This window comes from Akebia trifoliata, chromosome 4 (genome assembly GCF_017979445.1).
Source record: "Akebia trifoliata isolate Shusen 1 chromosome 4, ASM1797944v1, whole genome shotgun sequence".
In the NCBI taxonomy this organism is placed as follows: domain Eukaryota; kingdom Viridiplantae; phylum Streptophyta; class Magnoliopsida; order Ranunculales; family Lardizabalaceae; genus Akebia; species Akebia trifoliata.
Window position 1 is genome coordinate 45,317,358 of NC_141378.1, and position 20,038 is coordinate 45,337,395.

At 36.3% G+C, this 20,038-nt stretch overlaps 1 protein-coding gene and 1 long non-coding RNA gene across 2 annotated transcripts; one reads left to right on the forward strand and one right to left on the reverse strand.

Annotated features, from left to right (window-relative positions):
- Positions 1 to 4,997: 4,997 nt before the first annotated feature.
- LOC147405267 (uncharacterized) lies at positions 4,998 to 6,577 on the reverse strand. Its single transcript, XR_015177278.1, has 3 exons — positions 6,153 to 6,577; positions 5,881 to 6,071; positions 4,998 to 5,467 (listed from the first exon to the last, which is right to left on the reverse strand). It is a non-coding gene; the product is annotated as an uncharacterized LOC147405267 (long non-coding RNA).
- A 1,168-nt stretch (positions 6,578 to 7,745) lies between these two features.
- Positions 7,746 to 19,821, forward strand: LOC147405268 (MAR-binding filament-like protein). Its single transcript, XM_086441509.1, has 6 exons — positions 7,746 to 8,011; positions 8,081 to 8,286; positions 15,161 to 15,455; positions 16,994 to 17,101; positions 19,018 to 19,259; positions 19,382 to 19,821. Exons 1-6 carry the CDS (start codon positions 7,823 to 7,825, stop codon positions 19,500 to 19,502), a joined length of 1,161 nt encoding a protein of 386 aa, XP_086297635.1. The 5' UTR covers positions 7,746 to 7,822; the 3' UTR covers positions 19,503 to 19,821.
- The last annotated feature ends 217 nt before the right edge of the window (positions 19,822 to 20,038 follow it).

The window sequence follows — 20,038 nt, forward strand, 5'->3', positions numbered from 1 at the left end:
ATGTGTTTAGCTCTTGTTCACAAAGCTAGGTGAGTTCTGTTTTGTTTTGTTTTGCATTTTAAAATGAGTCTTACGGATCTTGGTTTTAATTTTCTTAAGGATTGTACTTTTGGTTACTACCTCTGTTGTTGGTTAGCTGACCCCAAATCTTTGGGATGAGTATGAGGACCTCTGCTGTTGGTTTTGTATGGTCGTCCTATTGTGAAAATGATCTACCATATGGAGCAATAAAAGCATCAATCTTGGTGTGTTTAAGCAGGGTGGTGTAGCTGCATAAAGGTCATCAATAGACATGATATGTGAATTTAGCCCAAGCATGTACCTTGGAATCCCTTCTTGCGTAGGCAAGCGTAGGGAAGTTATTAGTATTCAAAAAACAGAAAACATGGAAATTACCACCTTTGATGAGCCAATGAATGCTGTCTTTTGATGACTGTTTTCCCTCAATTGTGGTCTCCAATTCTTCTTTGTTATGAATGTTCTTGTAATAAATTAAGTTTAAATTTACCTATTTTGATGATCATGTTGTTTTGGTTATAGAACTTTCGAAATTAAGTTTAAATTTACCTAACTGAGTCCTTTTGAGATCATTTTTTTTCTCTATTGTTTCAGATGTTGATCTTGTAGACACCCCAATTTGCACGAACCCATAGGAAAATCCAAATTTTCTCGAATTAATTTCGATTTAGAACTCAAGTTCTTCGACGGACCCACATTGCTATTTTGCATCATTTTCATGCATACATGCATCATCTCATATCATTGCATGCCTATGCCTTGTCCCTAATCCACTTAAACCTATGCCCATCACCCAAACCCAAACCCAAACCCAAATCCAAATCCATATCCCAAATCCAAATCCAAATCCAAGTCCATGTCCTAACCCAAAACCAAGTCCATCCTAAGCCCAAACCCAAGTCCACATCCCTAACCCAAAACCAAGTCCATCCTAAGCCCAAATCCAAGTCCATATCCCAAACCCAAACCCAAGTCCATTCTCTCACCCCTTATATGATGACACATGTTGATACCTCATAAGCCCCCAATACCCAATGCATCATCTAATTGGAGGGTCAACTTTCCCTTTGTGAAAACTCAAGAATGCCCTTCTCAAAAGGTTTAGTCAAATCAAAAAGTTGTTTGGTCTTTGGTAATAATCCATAAAGGTGAGGGAACTTCCCATTATACCCTCAAAAGGTGGGAATCTTCAAGTACATACATGGAGTTCTCCCATTGGTCCATTTCAAAATTATACTTCTACCCTTACTTTATTTGTTATTTACAAATGAACCAAAGTCTACTTTTCACCTACCACTTCACCTTTACACATGTCATCCTCCTATTCACCCTCCCAAATGTGCTTTTGTTTTTCCATTGGTCCATTTCAAAACTACACTTCCACCCTTGCTTTATGAGTTATTTACAAATAAACCAAGATCTACTTTTTACCTACCACTCCACCTTTACACATGTCACTCCCCCATTCACCCTCCCAAAAGTACTTTTGTTCTCTCACCTCTATTTACCAAAAAACCAAGGATCAAAGCATGCTTTTAGGGTTTCTTCACAAATGTCATCTTTACCCCCATACAAATGAAAAATTCAAAAAGAAATAACCTAAATCTCATGTCCATTTTCTTCATTTTTAGGGTTGGACCACTTTATCCCCAAAAGTCTTCCAAAAACTCTATAAATACCCTCAATTTCCATGAACAACTCATGCTCTCAAGCCCCCATCTCTCAACCTAAAACTCTACAAAAATTCCTATTCATTCTCTCATCTTCTAAACTTCAACTCAACCCTCAATCATCTCATTCATCTCTCAAGCCTACTCTTCAAGGTTCAAGTTCATTAAGGGACAAGGTGGGGATAAGATGTAGTTATTTATTTTAAAGCTTGCATCTTCTTATTCTAATCCTCTATTTTATTTTCTCTTTTAGAAATCCTTTAGGATGTAATGCACACCCTCTCCCATCCCCGATAGATTGGACTAAGGTTCGATCGAAAGGATGGGGGTTGAAGCCCTTTTCATCCCAATCTCATGCATCATCTTGTACACAATGCACACACTCACTTATGCATGGCAATGATGAAGAAATGTGTCACCCTCTTGATGGGGTGAAACACTAAGTTTCTAGCCATGCATACATGCATCATGGTTGTGACTTCAAGGGAACTCCATTATGGAGTCTCTCTAAGAGTTCAAACCAACATTCATTTCATAAATTTAATGTGATTATATGGGTCATTCTCTTCCATAGAATGTTCCTAATGTCACATTGAAATCAAAATCCCTTTTTTAGGGAACATTCCACTTATTGCACACACCACTCTTACCATACATTCTCATGCATTTTAATATTTGTTTTCTTGAGTTTTTTACAAAATAAAATAGCCAAGCAAGGTAACCACCTTTGGTGGAGAGGATGGGGTGCCTAACACCTTTCCCATCCTCTAACCGGACCTCCTTACCTAGATCTTAGGTAGACCGTGCCCTTTCCAACATATGAGAGTCACTACAATGCCATGGAAAAAATGGTTTTCAAAAAATCAATTCGGGTGCCCATTCACACCCATTTCCAAAAAAGAATGGTGGCGACTCCAAACAATGTAGTATTGAGGTTCATTGTGAACATTTCATGTCTACAGATCTATGTGGAAAGCTTAATCGTAGAAATAATCATCTTGCTTGTGGAGAGCAGCGATACCATTGATACCATTGATAGTGCAGAAACAATTCAACTAAAGAAGACAATTTTTCTAGACATACTAGTGGAGAGACTTGTGTGGAAGACGATGATGATGGTTCGATTAGCCATGATCCATAAGATGAGAAATCTTCATGTGTGTTCAGTAACTGTTCAAGATGAGGATGCTTTTGAAGAGCATTCTTAATTTTGGTGCTAAAATTATTTGTAAAGCTAAGGCAGATATAAACTTTATGGATTCTATTGGTTTGAATATCTTTGCAATGTATATTGTGGATTCTATTGGTTTGAATATCGTTTAGTTTGAATATCTTTGCTATGTATATTGCCAAGGGTGTGGTGATCTGTTACTTTACAATTTGTGAAATGAGAATTAAGTTACAACAGGAGCATGTGATTGTGATAGTGGTGATCGATCCATTTTCTTAGCACAATAATGTACAAAGTGGTGCTCAAATGCATCAATGGGGGAAGATGTTGATTTGGCAACTTTGCAAACTAATCCACCAGTAGCTCCACTTGGTTTGCTAATCTTGATGAAAATTTTCAGTATTGGAGTTCAGAGTATGTGGTCTTTTTTTCTCTTGTTTAGAAGTAGGTTGGGGGATGCATGGGAATGAATGTACTTTGTTTTTTAGTTGACATGTAAACAATTATTTGAACTTCAGATTTGGAGATTCTTGAGGCTTTTGAATTGGAATGTAACATAAATGTCAGTTTGAGCTTTAGATTTTATTTATTGATACATGGAATGTTCATGAAATATATATAATCATTACTTATTTCTAGTTTTATTCCAAGTGAAAATGTAGATAATTTCACTTATTTCCAGTTCTATGCTTGTTGGTGTTGATATCCCTCTTCTCAAGATATTCTTCATTTATTTATCATTGCATAGGTTACAGGTGTGATGGGTGTTTAAATGGGTTTTGCTATGGTTCTTGATCATTTTAGTGCTCTCTATTGGATAGCTTGGTTTTGAAGAATTTAATGGAAGTTTGGCTTTTGAAGTAGTAGTGATAGTTGCAAATGTAAACTTTATAACTTAAGTAATAAGCTTAGTTTTTGCTTATATTATTATAGTAAAGGAGTTCATGTTTCATTCCCCAAGCACCATAGACAAACTGAGTCTGGTGATAGATGATTCTTCCTCTTGTAATAGAAGGCATGTGGTTTTTGATGGATTAATGAAAATATTGGTAGTGACCCACAAGAGGGTCCACTAATAGACAATCATAGATGCATGCTTGATCAAGTAGATTGAGAGCCACTATTTAAATGATTCCAACAATGTAGAATTCCCAAGTACTCATGATGTGAACCTGGATTTTAGGTAATCCATTTAATGTGGTTGCTTGCATAGTCACAAAATTATTCACCATATGCAATTTATTCCTATCCACATGCTAGCAAAGCAGTATCCAAGAATTATGCACACACTTTGATAACTTTAGTAAAATCTACTTCATCAAAAGACCAACTCTATGGTATGATAATACCCATAAAAAAAAACGATTTTACATGCTTGTTGTATCCATGTTTGAGTATACTAGGCTTGGTTAAGCTATTTAAGTAGGCTCACTTCTAATTTGCGCTTTATTATAAATAAGGATATGAACAAATTGAGGAAAATTCGTCAATAAAATCTAGAAAGAAATCAAAGGGCACAATGCTAGAAAGGTGGTTGGCTCTAGAACATTAGATTTCATAAAGTGAAAAGTTATGACACACCTTTTTCTATATAGAAAGCCCTAAAATGGGTTTCTATTTGACGATACTCTCACATGGCCCTGAAGTATCTTGGAAACTCGATAACTTGAACTGTATATAAGAACAACATCTTATCTTCATATAATAAAATAGCGATATAAAAGAAGACTTAATACGAAAAATACTAATAAAAGGAAACACCATGATGCAATAGCAAAGAAGTCAAAATGAGGCAACACCATAAGAACATTCAAGTAAAATCAATGCATCCTAGCAGAAATAAGATTCCCATGGTATGCTAGCTCTACACTTAAAATGAGATGATTTTTTAATACGAAAAGTGGTGATGAAATTGCTAGATATCTAGTAGAACCAGGCGTATGGTATGGGTTGCAGCAGCACTTCACAACTTCTAGAGAGACGATTTTGGATTCAAGAACTCAAAAAAAAAAAAAAAAAAAATTGATAGATTGAATTCGTAGGTTCATGTTGAACATTTTTATTTGATTCAGTAGGTACCTAAAAAAACCATTACAAAAATGATTCAATATACATAAAGAGTAGCCTGTACAAACAATATGTCTCATTTACAATTCATGTTCAATACATAAGGCATGTTTTACTCATGCAATGGCCAAAAGAGCACAAGACTTCATACAATTGCAAACATTTGATCTGGATGACATGTACCACACTCCTGCTCTAGTACCTCCCTTGCTTCTTCAAACAACTCAACAGCCTCATCAATCTTGTACACTTGTACACAAGCCAATCCCATCTGATTCAATACAACCCCAAAGAATGCTGATTTCCTCTCTCCAATGGCTCTAAGCTTTGCTACAACACTCTCAAAAGAGCTCCGAGCCTCTCCATATCATCCAACCATGTAAAGCATCACACCCATCAGTACTTCTATCCCTACAATCGTGTTTCGCTGCCCCGGTGTGTCTTCCAACAATTTCATTGCCTTTTGTAAGAGCTTCAATGCTTCCTCGGGCTCATTCATAGATTCGTAGATGGCGCCTAAAAGGTGGGTTGAGTAGAAATCCTAACCATGTAAGAGGCCAAAATTAAAGCATTTTAGTCCATCCTCTCTAGTAATACAAAGCATGTTAAAGTGTAGGATATCTTTTACTTTGGGGCTAGTCTGATTGGACAGATGGAAAATGTAATACATCGAAATGTAATACAATACACCATTCAAAACCTATATATTTTCTAAGTATGCAAGGATTGAAAGTCTAAGTTGGAGGTACATTATTTAAACATCTAATGTAAACCAAACCCATTTTAGCTTCAACATTAAATTTACTAAATTGACTAAGACTCAAGGAATTGCTTTGAAGAAGCTTAGTTTGATTGAATCATTTTGCTTCTACAAAGCTTCAAACAAGAATGTACATGAGAAAAATAGTGTACTAGAGAAGCTTTTACGTAGAATAGTTCAAGAACGATACTCACCCAGCTTTTGTTTTGTAATGAAACCACCAATGTGCAATGTTGAAAATAAGAATATCAGCTCCTTTCCATCTTGAAGCTCTCCTATCAATGGTGTCAATTCTCAGAGTTGGTACTTGCTTTTGTCTTACTCTTGCCTTACTCTCGTGAACTAAGAAATGAGTGACATCGTATTCAACTGTACACTTAAAGTCCTACAAAAAACCCCTCGAGAATCAAATATTTGTGGAGATCCAAAATACAATTAAGAAATGAACAAGTTTTCACAAAACTACCACAAATTTGAAACTGTAATTTCCCTTCTCTTTAGTGATCCTTCGACCATGGGACTCAGAAACGCACTTCGGATCCTTGATGGGTCCTCTCAATAAACACAATATGGATTCCCATTGGTTCCTGTTAATTGAATCACCAACAAAAACCAGTCTCTTCCCTCTAATCAATTCCAGCATTTTTTATGCATTGAACCTAAAATACATTCAATTTCCAACTCATCAAAAATTTTCTTTTGTAACTTTTCAAACTGAATCAGAGTTAAAGAACAAGGATAACATGCAAACTTCACAATTTCACATCTACATGAGATTCAATCAATTTAATATTTCCAAGATTAAGTAATAAAGATAACAAAGAATCAAGTGGGGTAGGAAAACATGCAAACTTCACAATTTCACATCTGCATGAGATTTAATAAAATTAATATTTCTAAGATTAAGTAAATAAAATACAATAAAAAAATACTATACACCTTCAGCTTATGCTATTCTTCTTAGCCTCTCAAGCTGTGACATCTTTAAGAGCCTCTTGGGCATCAATTTCTCGAACAATTTAAAGCCCTCATCAACCAAACCCCTTTGTTTATCGATTGTTACAAGCTGCCATTCTCCAGGTTTCCATTTTCTTTGTCACCATGGCTGGAACGATAGTGGGAGGGTCCCATTCGTGTTCGTGTTCGTGCAAGAGAGAATGAAAGAGCGAGAGAGAGGGTTTCAGTGCGAGGGTTTCAGCGTGAGTGAGTAAGAGAGTGAGAGAGAGAGAGAGCGAGCGAGAGAGAATGATGAGAGCGAGTGAGAGAGAGGACGAGAGTGAGAGAGAGGGTGAGAGCGAGTGAGAGAGATCGAAGAGAGGAGAGAGAGAACAGAGAGTTCCGTTCTCTCTGGTTTAAAGAGAAGAGGGAGGAAGCATGAAATACCCAATTCTTAAGGGATGGCGCTGTAAATATATAATTTTTTATTATAACGCGTGAAATTAAATAACGTCCGTTCGATTACGTTAGATCCAGCGGTTAAAAAAAGTTTGCCAAAAAGTTTGCTAAAACGTTAGCCCGCGAACGCTCCCATATATATATATATATATATATATATATATGGTCCCTTTCAGTAATAAATATTTTGACAAAACATTTTTCAAAATATGGGTTAGAGGTTTTGGAATGGGCTGATTTTTGGTGAGGATGATCTCCTCGATGAGGAGATCATCCTCACCAAAAATCAGCCCATTCCAAAACTTCTAACCTCATATTTACAAATTGAAAAATCGTGAATTGTTCATTTTTTGTAAATCATTTTTGATAGATTAGAAGTTTTGGAATGGACTGATTTTTGGTGATGATGATCTCCTCACGAGAGAGATCATCATTGACAAAAATCAGTCCATTCCAAAACCTCTAACCTATATTTTGAAAAATATTTTACCAAAATATTTGTTGCTGAACATTTCCCCCATATATATATTAAAAATATGTTTTAGGTGTTTTAGGTGGGGTGGGTGAACTGAGAGAAAAATGGTGAGCCGCCCCATTTTAAAAAGCATTGAAGGCATACCCTTTGACTTTGATCTTCCATGATGGACCCATGAAAAATAGTCAAAATATCCTTTATGTAAATTGCGTTGTGGATAGTCGCAGTTGCGGGAGGGAGGGAGACAGAGAGAGTCAGAGGTGGGCATGATGACGAGCTTTGCTTCTATTCCACTGTATCGTCCTCCACTTGTTGTTCCTCGTGTGCTCTCGTCAAAATCTCTTTCTTTGTTCACCACTACTCGAATCCGACCTCTAAATCATGCCGAAAAGATGCGTCCCACTACCCACGTTGTGATGGCTAAAGGAAATTCAAACACTCCAAACAGCTCAAAGGTCTCTCTCTCTCTCTAAATCATGTCTCTTTTAGATTTTCTTTGGTTTAATTGGAAGCTTGTTTTGCAGAAGTCAATTCTTTCAAATTTGATACAAGAGATTGAACCTTTGGATGTAAGCCTTATACAAAAAGACGTACCACCAGATACTGTGGATGCCATGAAGAGGACCATCTCAGGCATGTTGGGTTTACTTCCATCTGACCATTTTCAGGTCTTGATTGAATCTCTATGGGAACCCCTCTCCAAGTTGCTGCTTTCTTCTATGAAGACCGGGTATCTATCTATCTATCTATCCATCATTCCATATGCCACTTTATAAAGCTCAATTTTACTATACACCATGGGAACTACTTTCAACTCCCCAAGGCTTACCAGCAGGGACCAATGTTAGCAACCATAATGCCCTTTTCTAATGGTATTTTGTTCTAAGTCCATGTCAAATTATAAATTTTGTACCGAAATTTTCCAAAATAAATCTAAGGTTCTATAGCATTTTCCAAAATGGATTTCAAAGTATCCAATTCAAAAGTTTGAATATTAAAAAAAAAAAAAAAAAAAAATTATAATCATCTCAAAAATACTTTGAAAACACTTCTAAAACATAATATACAGATCTTTTCATATAAATGTTCCAAAAGGATCTTTATAACCTAAAAATTCAAATAAAAAATTAGATACATCTATAAATAAGAAACTGAAACAGATATCAACCTTGAGAAATCTTAAGAAAAAGTTGTTTTTTTTTTCTTCTAATAAGAATATCTTTATTTCAGAAAAGAGAAAAGAATGTTTAGATAGTCAACATCTTTATTGCATAGACTTGAATACTACATTGTTTATAGTGTATCATAAGTGTCAAGGTGTCTTTTGACATGTATCCTATTGGCTTGGAGTTCAAGGTAGCAGAGGAGACTTATATGTATGTGTTTCATTACATTGGCCTCAAGATGGGAGAGGAAGAACAGATTGTTACAGAGTAAAGCTAATAAAGTAGGAAAGTAGTTGGTAGAGGAAAGACAAAAACTCTGCATTAATTCATTAAACAAATGGCCTTTATATAGGCAAGTACATCAACGGATAAAAGCACAAAAGTAGGAACTACTAGGCACTAAACTAAAGACTTGGTAAAATAACAAAACACTAAATAGACTTGCTGAAAACTAGTTCAGCAATACCCCATTATTAACAAATCCTAAAGACTAGGATGGTAGATGACAAAACAAATACTTTTTCTCAACAAACCCTCAAACTGATGTCCTCAAACATCCAGTTTAAAAATATGTAGAACCCTCCCTCAAATCGAATCCTCTAGATTGGAAACTCCAAGTAACTTCCTCAACTTCAGAAAAATAGCCAATATGAGGTGTTTAGTAAAAATATCAGCAACTTGGTCCTCACTTCTACGATATACAAGATCAATAATTTCATCCTTTGTGAGATCACACAAGAAGTGATACCTCACATCTATGTGCTTACATCTTCCATGAAGAACAGGATTCTTTGAGAGCTTAATTGCTGAATTATTGTCACAGAAAATCTGAGTAGAACCTGGTTGCTTGAACTGCAGCTCCTTAAGAATTTTTCTCAGCTAAAGTGCTTGACACGCACAAGAAGCTGTTGCTACAAACTCATCTTCTGTTGTTGACAAAGTAACTAGTGATTGCTTCTTTAATGACCATGAAACAACTGCAAAACCCAACATAAAGGCATAACCGGATGTGCTCCTCCTGTCATCCAAATCTCCAGCATAATCACTGTCTGTAAATCCAATCAAATCTGATTGTTCGCCTTTTTTGTAGAAAAACCCAAACTTTGTAGTACCACGTAAATACCGAAGAATTCTCTTTGCAGCTCGAAGATGGATCTCCTTTGGTTGTTTCATATACTTGATGATAAGACTTACAACATGCATTAAATCAGGTCGTTTTGCTGTCAAATATATCAAACTTCCACCATTTTCTTGTAAAGAGTGTTGTCAACCCTTTTTCCTGCTACATCCTTCACAAACTTCAATCCTGTCTTAACCAGAGTAGTGATTGAGTTGCAGTTCTGCAAAAACCTGTCCAATATTTCTTTTGAGACACAAAAATTTCGGCATCAGATTGCTCTACTTCTATGATTGTACGATTTCTATGCCAAGAAAGTAATGCATCATTCCAAGATCAGATATATTAAACTCTAGCATCATGGATTGTTTAAAATTTTCAAACATGGCTTTATCATTTTTAGAATAGATCAAATCATCTAGACATAAGCATACCATAAGCATTTTTCCTCCATTTTCACTTTTTGTGTAAAGCGTATGCTCATATGGGCATTTTTTGAAACCTTCCTTTAAAAAATAAGAGTCTATACGACTATACCAAGCTCTAGGTGCTTGTTTTAGTCCATATAGAGCCTTGTACAATTTGTAAACTTTATGTTCACTGCCTAATTTCACATAACCAGGAGGTTGATCAATAAATACCTCTTCTTTTAAATCTCCATGTAAAAATGCAGACTTCACATCCAATTGAAAAATGGGCCATGAGTTTTGTGCTGCCAACGCAATCATCAATCTGATTGTGTCATGTCTTGCTACAGGAGCAAACACTTCTTTGTAGTCCACACCAAACTCTTGCTTATAACCTTTAGCTACCAAACGCGCCTTGTATTTGTCAACTTTACCATTTTCCTTCAACTTTGTCTTATAAACCCACTTAACACCGATTGTCTTTTGTCCCTTTGGAAGCTCTGTCAACTCCCAAGTTTTATTTCTTTCAATAGCTGTTATCTCTTCATCCATAGCCTTTTGCCATTTTTGTTCCTTGACAGTAACTTCAAAATTGTAGGATTGCAGTCTGAAAACAAGGCAAAATGGTTAAGTGGATCATTAATATCATTCATGATGAATACCTCATAGTCTAACATCCACACTGTTCTTCTAACACGCTGAGAACATGAACCTGTTGTTGCATTAAGCTGTTTATCAGTTTCTATTGCCACTGGTGAAGTTTCAGAGGCTATAGGAGCGTCATTTTAAATATTCTGAGGAGCTGAAGTTGCTGGAACATTTGTTGTTGTTGTTGCTGCGTTTTCTCTTCATTTCCACCATCAAAATCTACTGGAATTTGTTGTCCACTTGTGTTGCTGCTCCATAACCATGTCTTTTCTTCATAAAAAATGACTCACGACTAATAAAAAATTTCTTGGTGAAAAATGCAATTTTCACCTTTGCCGTCTAACTTTATTTCTTTTTTTTCATTTGGAACATGGACGTATGCTATACACCTGAACACGCGAAAATGATCTACAACTGGTCTACTCCCACTCCATGCTTCTTGAAGAGTTATATTTTGAACAATTGGTGTGGGGCTTCTGTTCAGAATATAAATACTTCAATTAACTACTTTAGGTCAGAAACTCTTGGGAAGGCCACTCCTCTATTGAAGGCTTCGCACCATATTAAGAATCGTTCTATTTTTCCTCTCGCTCACACCGTTTTGTTGAGGTGTATAAGCTGCAGTTAGTTGCTTTTTAATTCCATGTTTGCCACAGAAATCATCAAATTCATGTGAGTTGTACTCTCCACCACGGTCGATGTGCAAAATCTTAATTGTGCTACTAGCTTCATTTTCAACTAGTGCTTTAAACCTTTGAAAGGCTGTGAAAGCCTTTGACTTTTCCTGCAAAAAATAGACTCAGGTTTTTCAGCTAAAAACCTAATGCAAGAAATGCACCACTTGTTGACTGAGATAAGGATAGAGATGTGACAAGGGCTTGAATGGAAAAACAAGAAAATCTTGGCAATGAGAAGAGAAAATGAAGCGTTGCCACAAATGTTGGGTGAAGGTACCGAGATAGAGGAATAACCCAGGGGTGGGGAAGGCAGGTAGAGACCTCTACCTCCTACAATGGAGCGAACCAAAGTTGAGCGTATTGTTAACTCGTTAGGCATAAGGAAGTTCCGAAGATCGAAATCCCATGATAAGGAAATAGGTAGAGGAGTTGCAAAGAATAGACGAGGAAATAATTCAGAGTGTCAGACTTGAAGTGCAATTGGGGAGAACTTAAGAGGTCACCATTTTCGCCTATGATAATGGCAACTAACATTCTAAAGGCATTCCATCCTCCAAAGTTCAAAAATTTGATGGAACAAAGGATCCGATATAGCACGTTCTCCACTACAAGAATCAAATGTTAGACAAAGAGAAACAAAATCCTAGACAAAGAGAACGGAAACCTGGTTTTATGACAAAGAGTTATTGAACAACAAAGAATTTGATAATCAAATAATTTTTTTTTTTGTTGAGTATTTTCATATCAAGTTGTATATGATTGTCATGTGCTCCCAAACCACAGATGTTATTAAAAGAAGAAGAAGTGGAAGAGAAAAGGAAGAGGGGATAGGGGAGAGGGGATAGGGGAAAGAGAGATTACTCATGCCTAGTTTTGCTGTCATCTTCTCTTGAGCAATTAGGGCCAACTTCTCATCTTGGATTTGACAAACTCCATCCTTGGTAAAAATCTCATATCCTTTTTCTTGAAGCTGACTAACACTAAGCAAATTAGTTTTTAAATTTGGAACAAACAAGACATTGGAAATAGAATGAGAATTCTCTTTGGTTTGAATTGTAACCCTTCATTTTCCCAAAACAGATACTGTAAACTTATCACCAAACTTTACAGTATTTTGGAATGATTCATCCAAATCAGAAAAGACTGATTTGTCTCCACACATATGGTTGTTGCAGCCCATATCCAAATACCATAAATTCGAGTGGGTTTCCTCCTTAGTATAACACACCATGAGAAGAGAAACTTCTTCTTCCTTTTCTGCAAAGTTAGATCTTTCCCCACGATGTTTATTTAAATTTGTACGGCATTCCATTCTGAGCGATAATGACCATACTTGTAACAACGATAACATTCAACCTTAGATTTGTCTGCAGACATTAGTTTGTGTCCTGTTGAACTCTGAGCATCACGACCTTTTCAATTTCCTTGAGACTCAGCACCTTTATTTTCTCATTGTCTCTAGTGTGTATTCTTGCCTTTCCATCCACCCTTTCCATGTCCTCTTGTGTTTGTTGCTGCCTGCAATGCTTGTTCTTCACTGTCTTGTTGGGTTATCTTCTGCTCATGAACCAGCAAGGAATTTTGCAATTCATCTATTGAAAGAGTATCAATGTCTTTAGACTCCTCAATAGAACAAATCACAAAATTAAACTTAGATGTCATTGAACGAAAGATTTTTTCAGCAATGGTGACATCCTCTAGCTTCTCTCCATGGATCCGCATCTTGTTTGCAATTGCCATTTTCCTTGAAAAATACTCGGAAACTGACTCCCTTGACTTCACTTAAAGAACCTCAAACTCTCTACGAAGAGCTTGGAGTTGTACATGCTTCACCCTTTCGTTCCCTTGATACTTCTTCTTCATGGAGTCCCAGATTTGCTTGGATGTTTTTTTGCAAAGAATTGTCTCCAAGATAGACAAATCAATCGCCTGGAAAAAAATAGTTATTCGCCTTCAAATCCTTCAGCTTCAGTGCTTCTAACTCTGTCCTTTGTATCTCTGTCAATATTGTATCAGATGTTGGTTCTGCTATTCCAGAAACAATCACCTGCCAATACTCTTTAGACTGCATGAAATTCTCCATCAGCATGCTCTAATGGTCATAGTGACCATTAAAGCATGGAATGACTGGTTAAGGTTTTGGAAGCCATCTGCTCACTACTCCAGAAAAAAAACAAACTCATCGATTTTTGGGACTCACAAACTCACTTTCTCTCTTTTATGACTCTGATACCACTGTTACAGAGTAAAGCTAATAAGGTAGGAAAGTAGTTGGTAGAGGAAAGACAATAAATTCTGCATTAATTCATTAAACAAATGGCCTTTATATAGGCAAGTACATCAACGGATAAAATCACAAAAGTAGGAACCACTGGGGACTAAACTAAAGACTTGGTAAAATAACAAAACACTAAATAGACTTGCTGAAAACTAGTTCAGTAATACCCCATTATTAACAAATCCTAAAGGCTAAGACAGTAGATTACAAAACAAAGACTTTTTCTCAACACAGATTTCCTCTCTACTAGCACTTCCTAGAGAATCAGGATTATGTACCAAGAGATTAAATAGAAGAAAGATGATTGAGATGGATTGGGGATGTACAATAAAGACCTATTATAACCTCAATGAGAATGTGCTTTGGTTGAACTTTAGGGTTCTAGAAGGGAAAGTGCTAGGAGATGGAATGTGCACAATATGAAGATTGATGAAGGCCTCTCCTATTTTGCACTTTTTATAGATCTGGAAATTCTTGTTGCATGGTGTTGTGAAGCCTGAACTTCTGAGAGCTGTATTTGTCCATCCTTTCTTTTCAAATAACAATGGATACCATTATTCCAACGGTTAGCCCTTTCCTTGATCTAGATTCTCTATTCCTTGGGTGTGCGATTGGAGAATCACTTCCGAGGATTAGGATCAAGGGCTGGTCGAGCCAGCTGAGAAAGGAAGGTGAAAATGAAATGGAATGAGGTTTTAAGAAAAGTTCTAACAAGAAATTTATTAACAAAAGATACAATTTTAGATAGAGTTGAATGATGAAATTAAATTCATTTTGCTGCCCCAAATAGTTGGGATAAAGGTCGATGTTGATTCCCCCATTTGTATTGTTTGTCCATTGTAGATGGTGAGCCTAACTAGAAGTGTCTATTTGTATTGATTCAACTCTCAAATCCATTTTCTATATTATTTTAACCACAACCCCTTTTACAACTCTCAACCCTATTGAGGGTGCTCGATTGATTCTTCCCCAACCTATATAGTTTTATATCCTTAACTTGTTTCATCATTTCCTTGTTGTGCATTGGATTCAAGATCTAGGGTTTTTTCTATGTTTGTTCTGTTAGTCTTTGTTTTCCTGAAATTGTTTTGGCATTTATAAACTTTCTTGTCATGCCAGAATATGAGTCTTTATATCTCAGATTTATGCCAGGAAATAATTAACACTTCTAAATAGCTTATATATTAAATTATGCCTTTACCATGCAACAATCTGGAAGATATATCTCTAATCTTCTAATTTAGTTATTTATTAATTTTTATACCTTTTATACTGCTGGTTTGAGTAGGAATATCATTTTTGGCTTTGCAGGTATACACTACGGAATGCTGAATATAGGCTTTGCCTTGAAAGAAACCTTGATATGTATGAAGAAAATTTCGAAAAACAAAAACCAGAAAATACTAGAATTGATGCTCATAGGATGTTGGTTGACGGTAGCACAACAGTATTTGAATCTGGAAAATATGAATTATTACCCAAACCTGAAAAAAAGGAAGAGCACTTGACTTGTGAAAACGTGGATATTCAAGGCCTTGGGAAAATGACTCCTGAGGCTAAACAATATGTTCTTCACTTACAGTCTTCTTTATCTTCTGTCAGAAAGGTATGTCCCATCTTGTGTCCTTAGGAAAACTTTATTCGTGTGTCTGTGTGTGTGTGTGTGCTCGCGCACACGTACCGCACATGTGCGAGCTGCGTTTCACGTGCTAGATTGGTTGGTAGTTATTCTAATTTCTAACTTCTTATTGGTGGTCTCTTTTCCTTTGTAGGTTTCTGAATAAGTTTATTTACTAAGTAAGAATGTATCAATGAAAAGATACAAAAATGGGTGTTATCCAAGTCATGAAATAGAGTTTGTGTAGTTCTGTTTTTTAGACCTTCAGCATTGGCTGGCTGCTCCATTTTTCCTTGTCCTGTATATTCTGAAACACTTCTTTTCTATTTTCTATATCAGCACTCACGTGTTATTCGACACACCAAATGACACATGCCATGGGGGCCCACATAGGGATTAGGCAAAGGCTGATTTTGATTTTATTTTATTTTAATTTTTTTTTTTTTTTTGTGTTTAGATAGGTTGAGCTTTGCTCTTTGTAATTTTGGAGAGTCTTGTCCTTGCTTTGGGCTGCTTCTTTTTCTTTCTTTTTTCCTTTGTTTTCCGGTGGATTTCTCATCCTCCAGCTTTGTATCTTTTTGGTTGGGTTTTAATAAATTTACTTATCAAAAAAAAGAAAAGAAAAAAGGAGATAAGTATCAGTGGGATATGTATTACTAGATACATATAAAATCGTGATTGCTAGATGTTGCACTTAGACAGTCAGGATGATGTGTTATTTCTTGAATCATATTCAAGGACACACACCTTGGAATTGACATCCAAGAGATGAATATTCATTAAATGGTCTAGAAATTCTTGAAGTAACCAATTTCATTATGTCAGGTCTATTACATTTAAGGATGGAGAGATTGAGGAGTGTTGCCTATTGAATTAGAATTGGATGGTTAAAGTGGAGAGGTGCGCTTCTGGAGTATTATGCAACAAATTCACACCAATCAAACTAAAAGAATAGTTTTATAAGCTGGTAAAAGACCATCTATGCTTTTATAGAGCTGAATTTTGGGCAGTCAAGATCATATTAATAAAGTGTGGTAGGGAAGATGGGAATAGTTGAGACAAATGAGTGGACAGACTAGGAAAACAAAATTAGAAACAAACACATTTGGGAAACATGGTAGTAGCTCCAATAGGCGATAAACTTGGTAGAAACTAGGCCGAGATGGTTTGGAAAAATTCAAAAAAGGCTGATGATAGCCTCATTTAAGAAATATTCAAGCTGAAGGTCTTAAAAAGAGTGAGAGGTAAACCCAAAATAACATGGATTGATGTAGTAAAAACATATATGAACTCATTCTCAATAACATAAGACTTTGGCTTTGGATTGATTTGTTGGGATGAGACTTTGTTGTTGATATGCACAGTTATGTATGTATGTGGCCAGATGGAGTGAAGAACTTCTTCAACTGTTAACCAATTTCCATATGTTGTTCTATTTGTTCATGACAATAGGCTTGTAAAGGTGTAATCATGACATAATGATTTGTTTCTTTTGTTGGACTTTGTTGTCTTTTATAAAACTGAAGGAACTCCATGAAATCAAACGGAAAAATGCGGCTCTTCAAATGCAACAGTTTGTTGGGGAAGAAAAGAATGACTTGCTGGACTACTTAAGATCCCTGCAACCAGAGAAGGTTTGTCTTTCTGGTTTTACTGATTTGCATCTGGTTTTCAACTAACATATTTTTGGTCAATAAGTGTCTCTAGCAATTTGTGAGATATCATGGTTAACTATTTCAGCCTCCTTAATTATAGTGACAAGCTGTAAGGTAGATACCATAGTTATGGTGAGAAATCCTCATCTGACATTGCGCTTTGTGAATCTTCGGTTGGCATGTAGGATAGACAATCTCGTTGTCCATAAATTGATCCTTTTTATAAGGCTGGGAGGTGAACTTTTCATGCTACCAGCTTTCCCTCAATTTGTTTTAATTGCCGAGTCCTACTCATGCTCTCCAACTACTTAGATTTCAGAGGGAGTCCTAATACTCTACTTATCAACGGCTGATATCCTTTTACCTCATTGATGCCACTAATTTTTAATGGCATCAATTTCTACTCAAGCACAGCTGATTTATTGTTCTCCTAACCTATGTTACTGGTAAGCAGACATGTGTTGGGTATGACTTTGGTTTCTAGGTGATGGATGCAAGATTTTATAGTTAATTTTTAATGTTTCATATAAGTTATTCGACTTTTGAACATTTTTTAGTTAATTATTTTTATATCTTTTCAACATATATCTTTGAGTACTGGTGAGTCATATTGGATATATATGTCAGCAAAGGTTGAGGGATTGGATGAGTATCACACATGTCGGCTTTGATAGAGACTGTGATTGAATTGGTTAGTGAGAGAATTTACTCATGGAATATCTCCTAAAGAAACAATTTGACACATGTTTCAATGGACAAATCGGTTAGAGTTTGCAAACCATGGAAAGTTCCTCTACACATTAAACATCTTATTTGACAAAGGCATGGCCCGTCTTTGTTCTTGTTCCTGTCCCAACTTAAATAGAACCTATAAAACAATTTGTATTGCAATAAATTTGAGCATTTATATTTTTAATTTTCTAATTATATATTTTTCCCCAGTGGACAATTGGACTAAAAAGAAACATGGGATTTTAATAATTATCTGGGTTAAACTATGATTATGTATGTTCTGATCAGAAGAAAAGCGTGTAAATGAAAGAGGTCTTAAATATTTAGTTGGCCAAAATAAGACTAACCAAATCTAGTTAAAATGGTCTAGTTCAATACATGTGGACGCCGCATCCATATACAATGTGGCCCAAGGATTGCCTATTGGCACACATACTTGCCAGCTACGTACCTGTTCCATTATGCATGGCATCATCTCCATGATGGGAGTGTGTTTTAGTTCATGAGGAGATATGCTTACTAGATGCATTCCTACAAAACACCCAAAAGGTGGGGAAGGCACATGGCCGTTAAGGCGTGGAGAAAACGTACTTGTGGACCACCTGTTCGTTAGATGTCAAAAAATGGTTTGACACTCATGAAAATTTTGGTTCTAATGTTGCAGTAGATATCCTTTTGTCTGATCATGCAATTTGGTTTTAGGGTTCTCTTGTATGAGAAATGTCTATAAATAGGGGGTCAGGGACATGATCCACCTCTCTTTCATTCCCTTTATACAAAAACGATTGACTCAGTTTAGGTGGTTAGTGGAGCCTCATCCTCCTCAAGTCCGATTCAGCACACCATATCACTGCTGGGTCCATATCTGCATTCATGTATCTATGAAATTTTCCCATGCTTTTTATATTATGTCATGATCTATGGTAAATTTTTGTCCAATTATAATAGCCACTAACTGTGCTTACATTCAGACAGCATAAGTTAGGTTTCCATGTATTGGGGGGCTATCTCAGCCTCCTTTTTCTTCCTTCATTAATAAAATTTTACATCTAAAACAAAACAAAACAAAATTGTAACTTAGTTTATATTGAATTTTTTGCTCCTCCTAAAATTTCTCTTAAGTTGGGTCCCACAGGGTGTCATGCAACTGGTTTTATGTACAGGTGGCTGAGTTGTCTGAACCAACATCTCCTGAATTGCAAGAAACAATTCACTGTGTCGTACATGGTCTCCTCGCAACCCTTTCACCAAAGATGCATTCAAAGGTTCCAATTCTCTCAGAAAACATGGGAACTCTAAATGTTTGGAGAGAAGAAGATTCTGCTGAACTTGTTGAAAACACTTCACTTCAATTCCAACCCCTCCTTTCAGTTACCCGGGATTATCTTGCTCGCCTTCTTTTCTGGTCTGATCATCTCCTTTGAATCTGTTGATTATTTTTTTTTTTTTTTTTTTTTTGCATTTAAAGGTTGGATGTTTAGAATTCTGAAGCTGCTTCTTTGTTTTTTTGTTTTTATTTCTCAAAAGGTGCATGCTGTTGGGCCACTACCTCAGAGGCCTTGAGTACCGGCTAGAGTTGATGGAACTGTTGACTTTGTCACATCATATGGAACCCAATGATGCTTGTGATGGTGAGCAAGTTGCTTGAACTTCAGTTGTTTTGATTCAGGCCAGAATTTCGATGGTGTGGTGTGTGGAAGGTTCAATTTTTTTATAGAAAATTAGAGCTTTGTTTAGATTGTGGCCTGGGATGCTGGGTTTTCTAGATTATAAATTTATATGCAGAGTTTTAGTGGACTCAGTGTTGTGAAGGTCCACTGTTTGTGCAAGACAACAGGATACATTAGTGATAACCCTTGGCCACGAGTTGTGACATGTAATGGGAGACTGTGCCATCCAAGTTTCGCTTGATCCTAAAAACCCACTTGCACCCTATAATTTGATGATCAAATGGGCATTCTACTACATTCCATGTGCCTTGATTTTGAGAGCTTGGAACTCAGAACAAGGTACTGGGGCAAGTTTAGGTACCGCATATGGTTCAAAGCCATAGCTTAATGGTTTGACACATTGCAAAGCAACCTTGAGGTCGTGGGTTCAAGTCCAGCTTAACCATCAAAATATATATATGATTCAAATCCAATGTAAGCATTGACACCCAAATAATTTCAGAAGGTAATGATT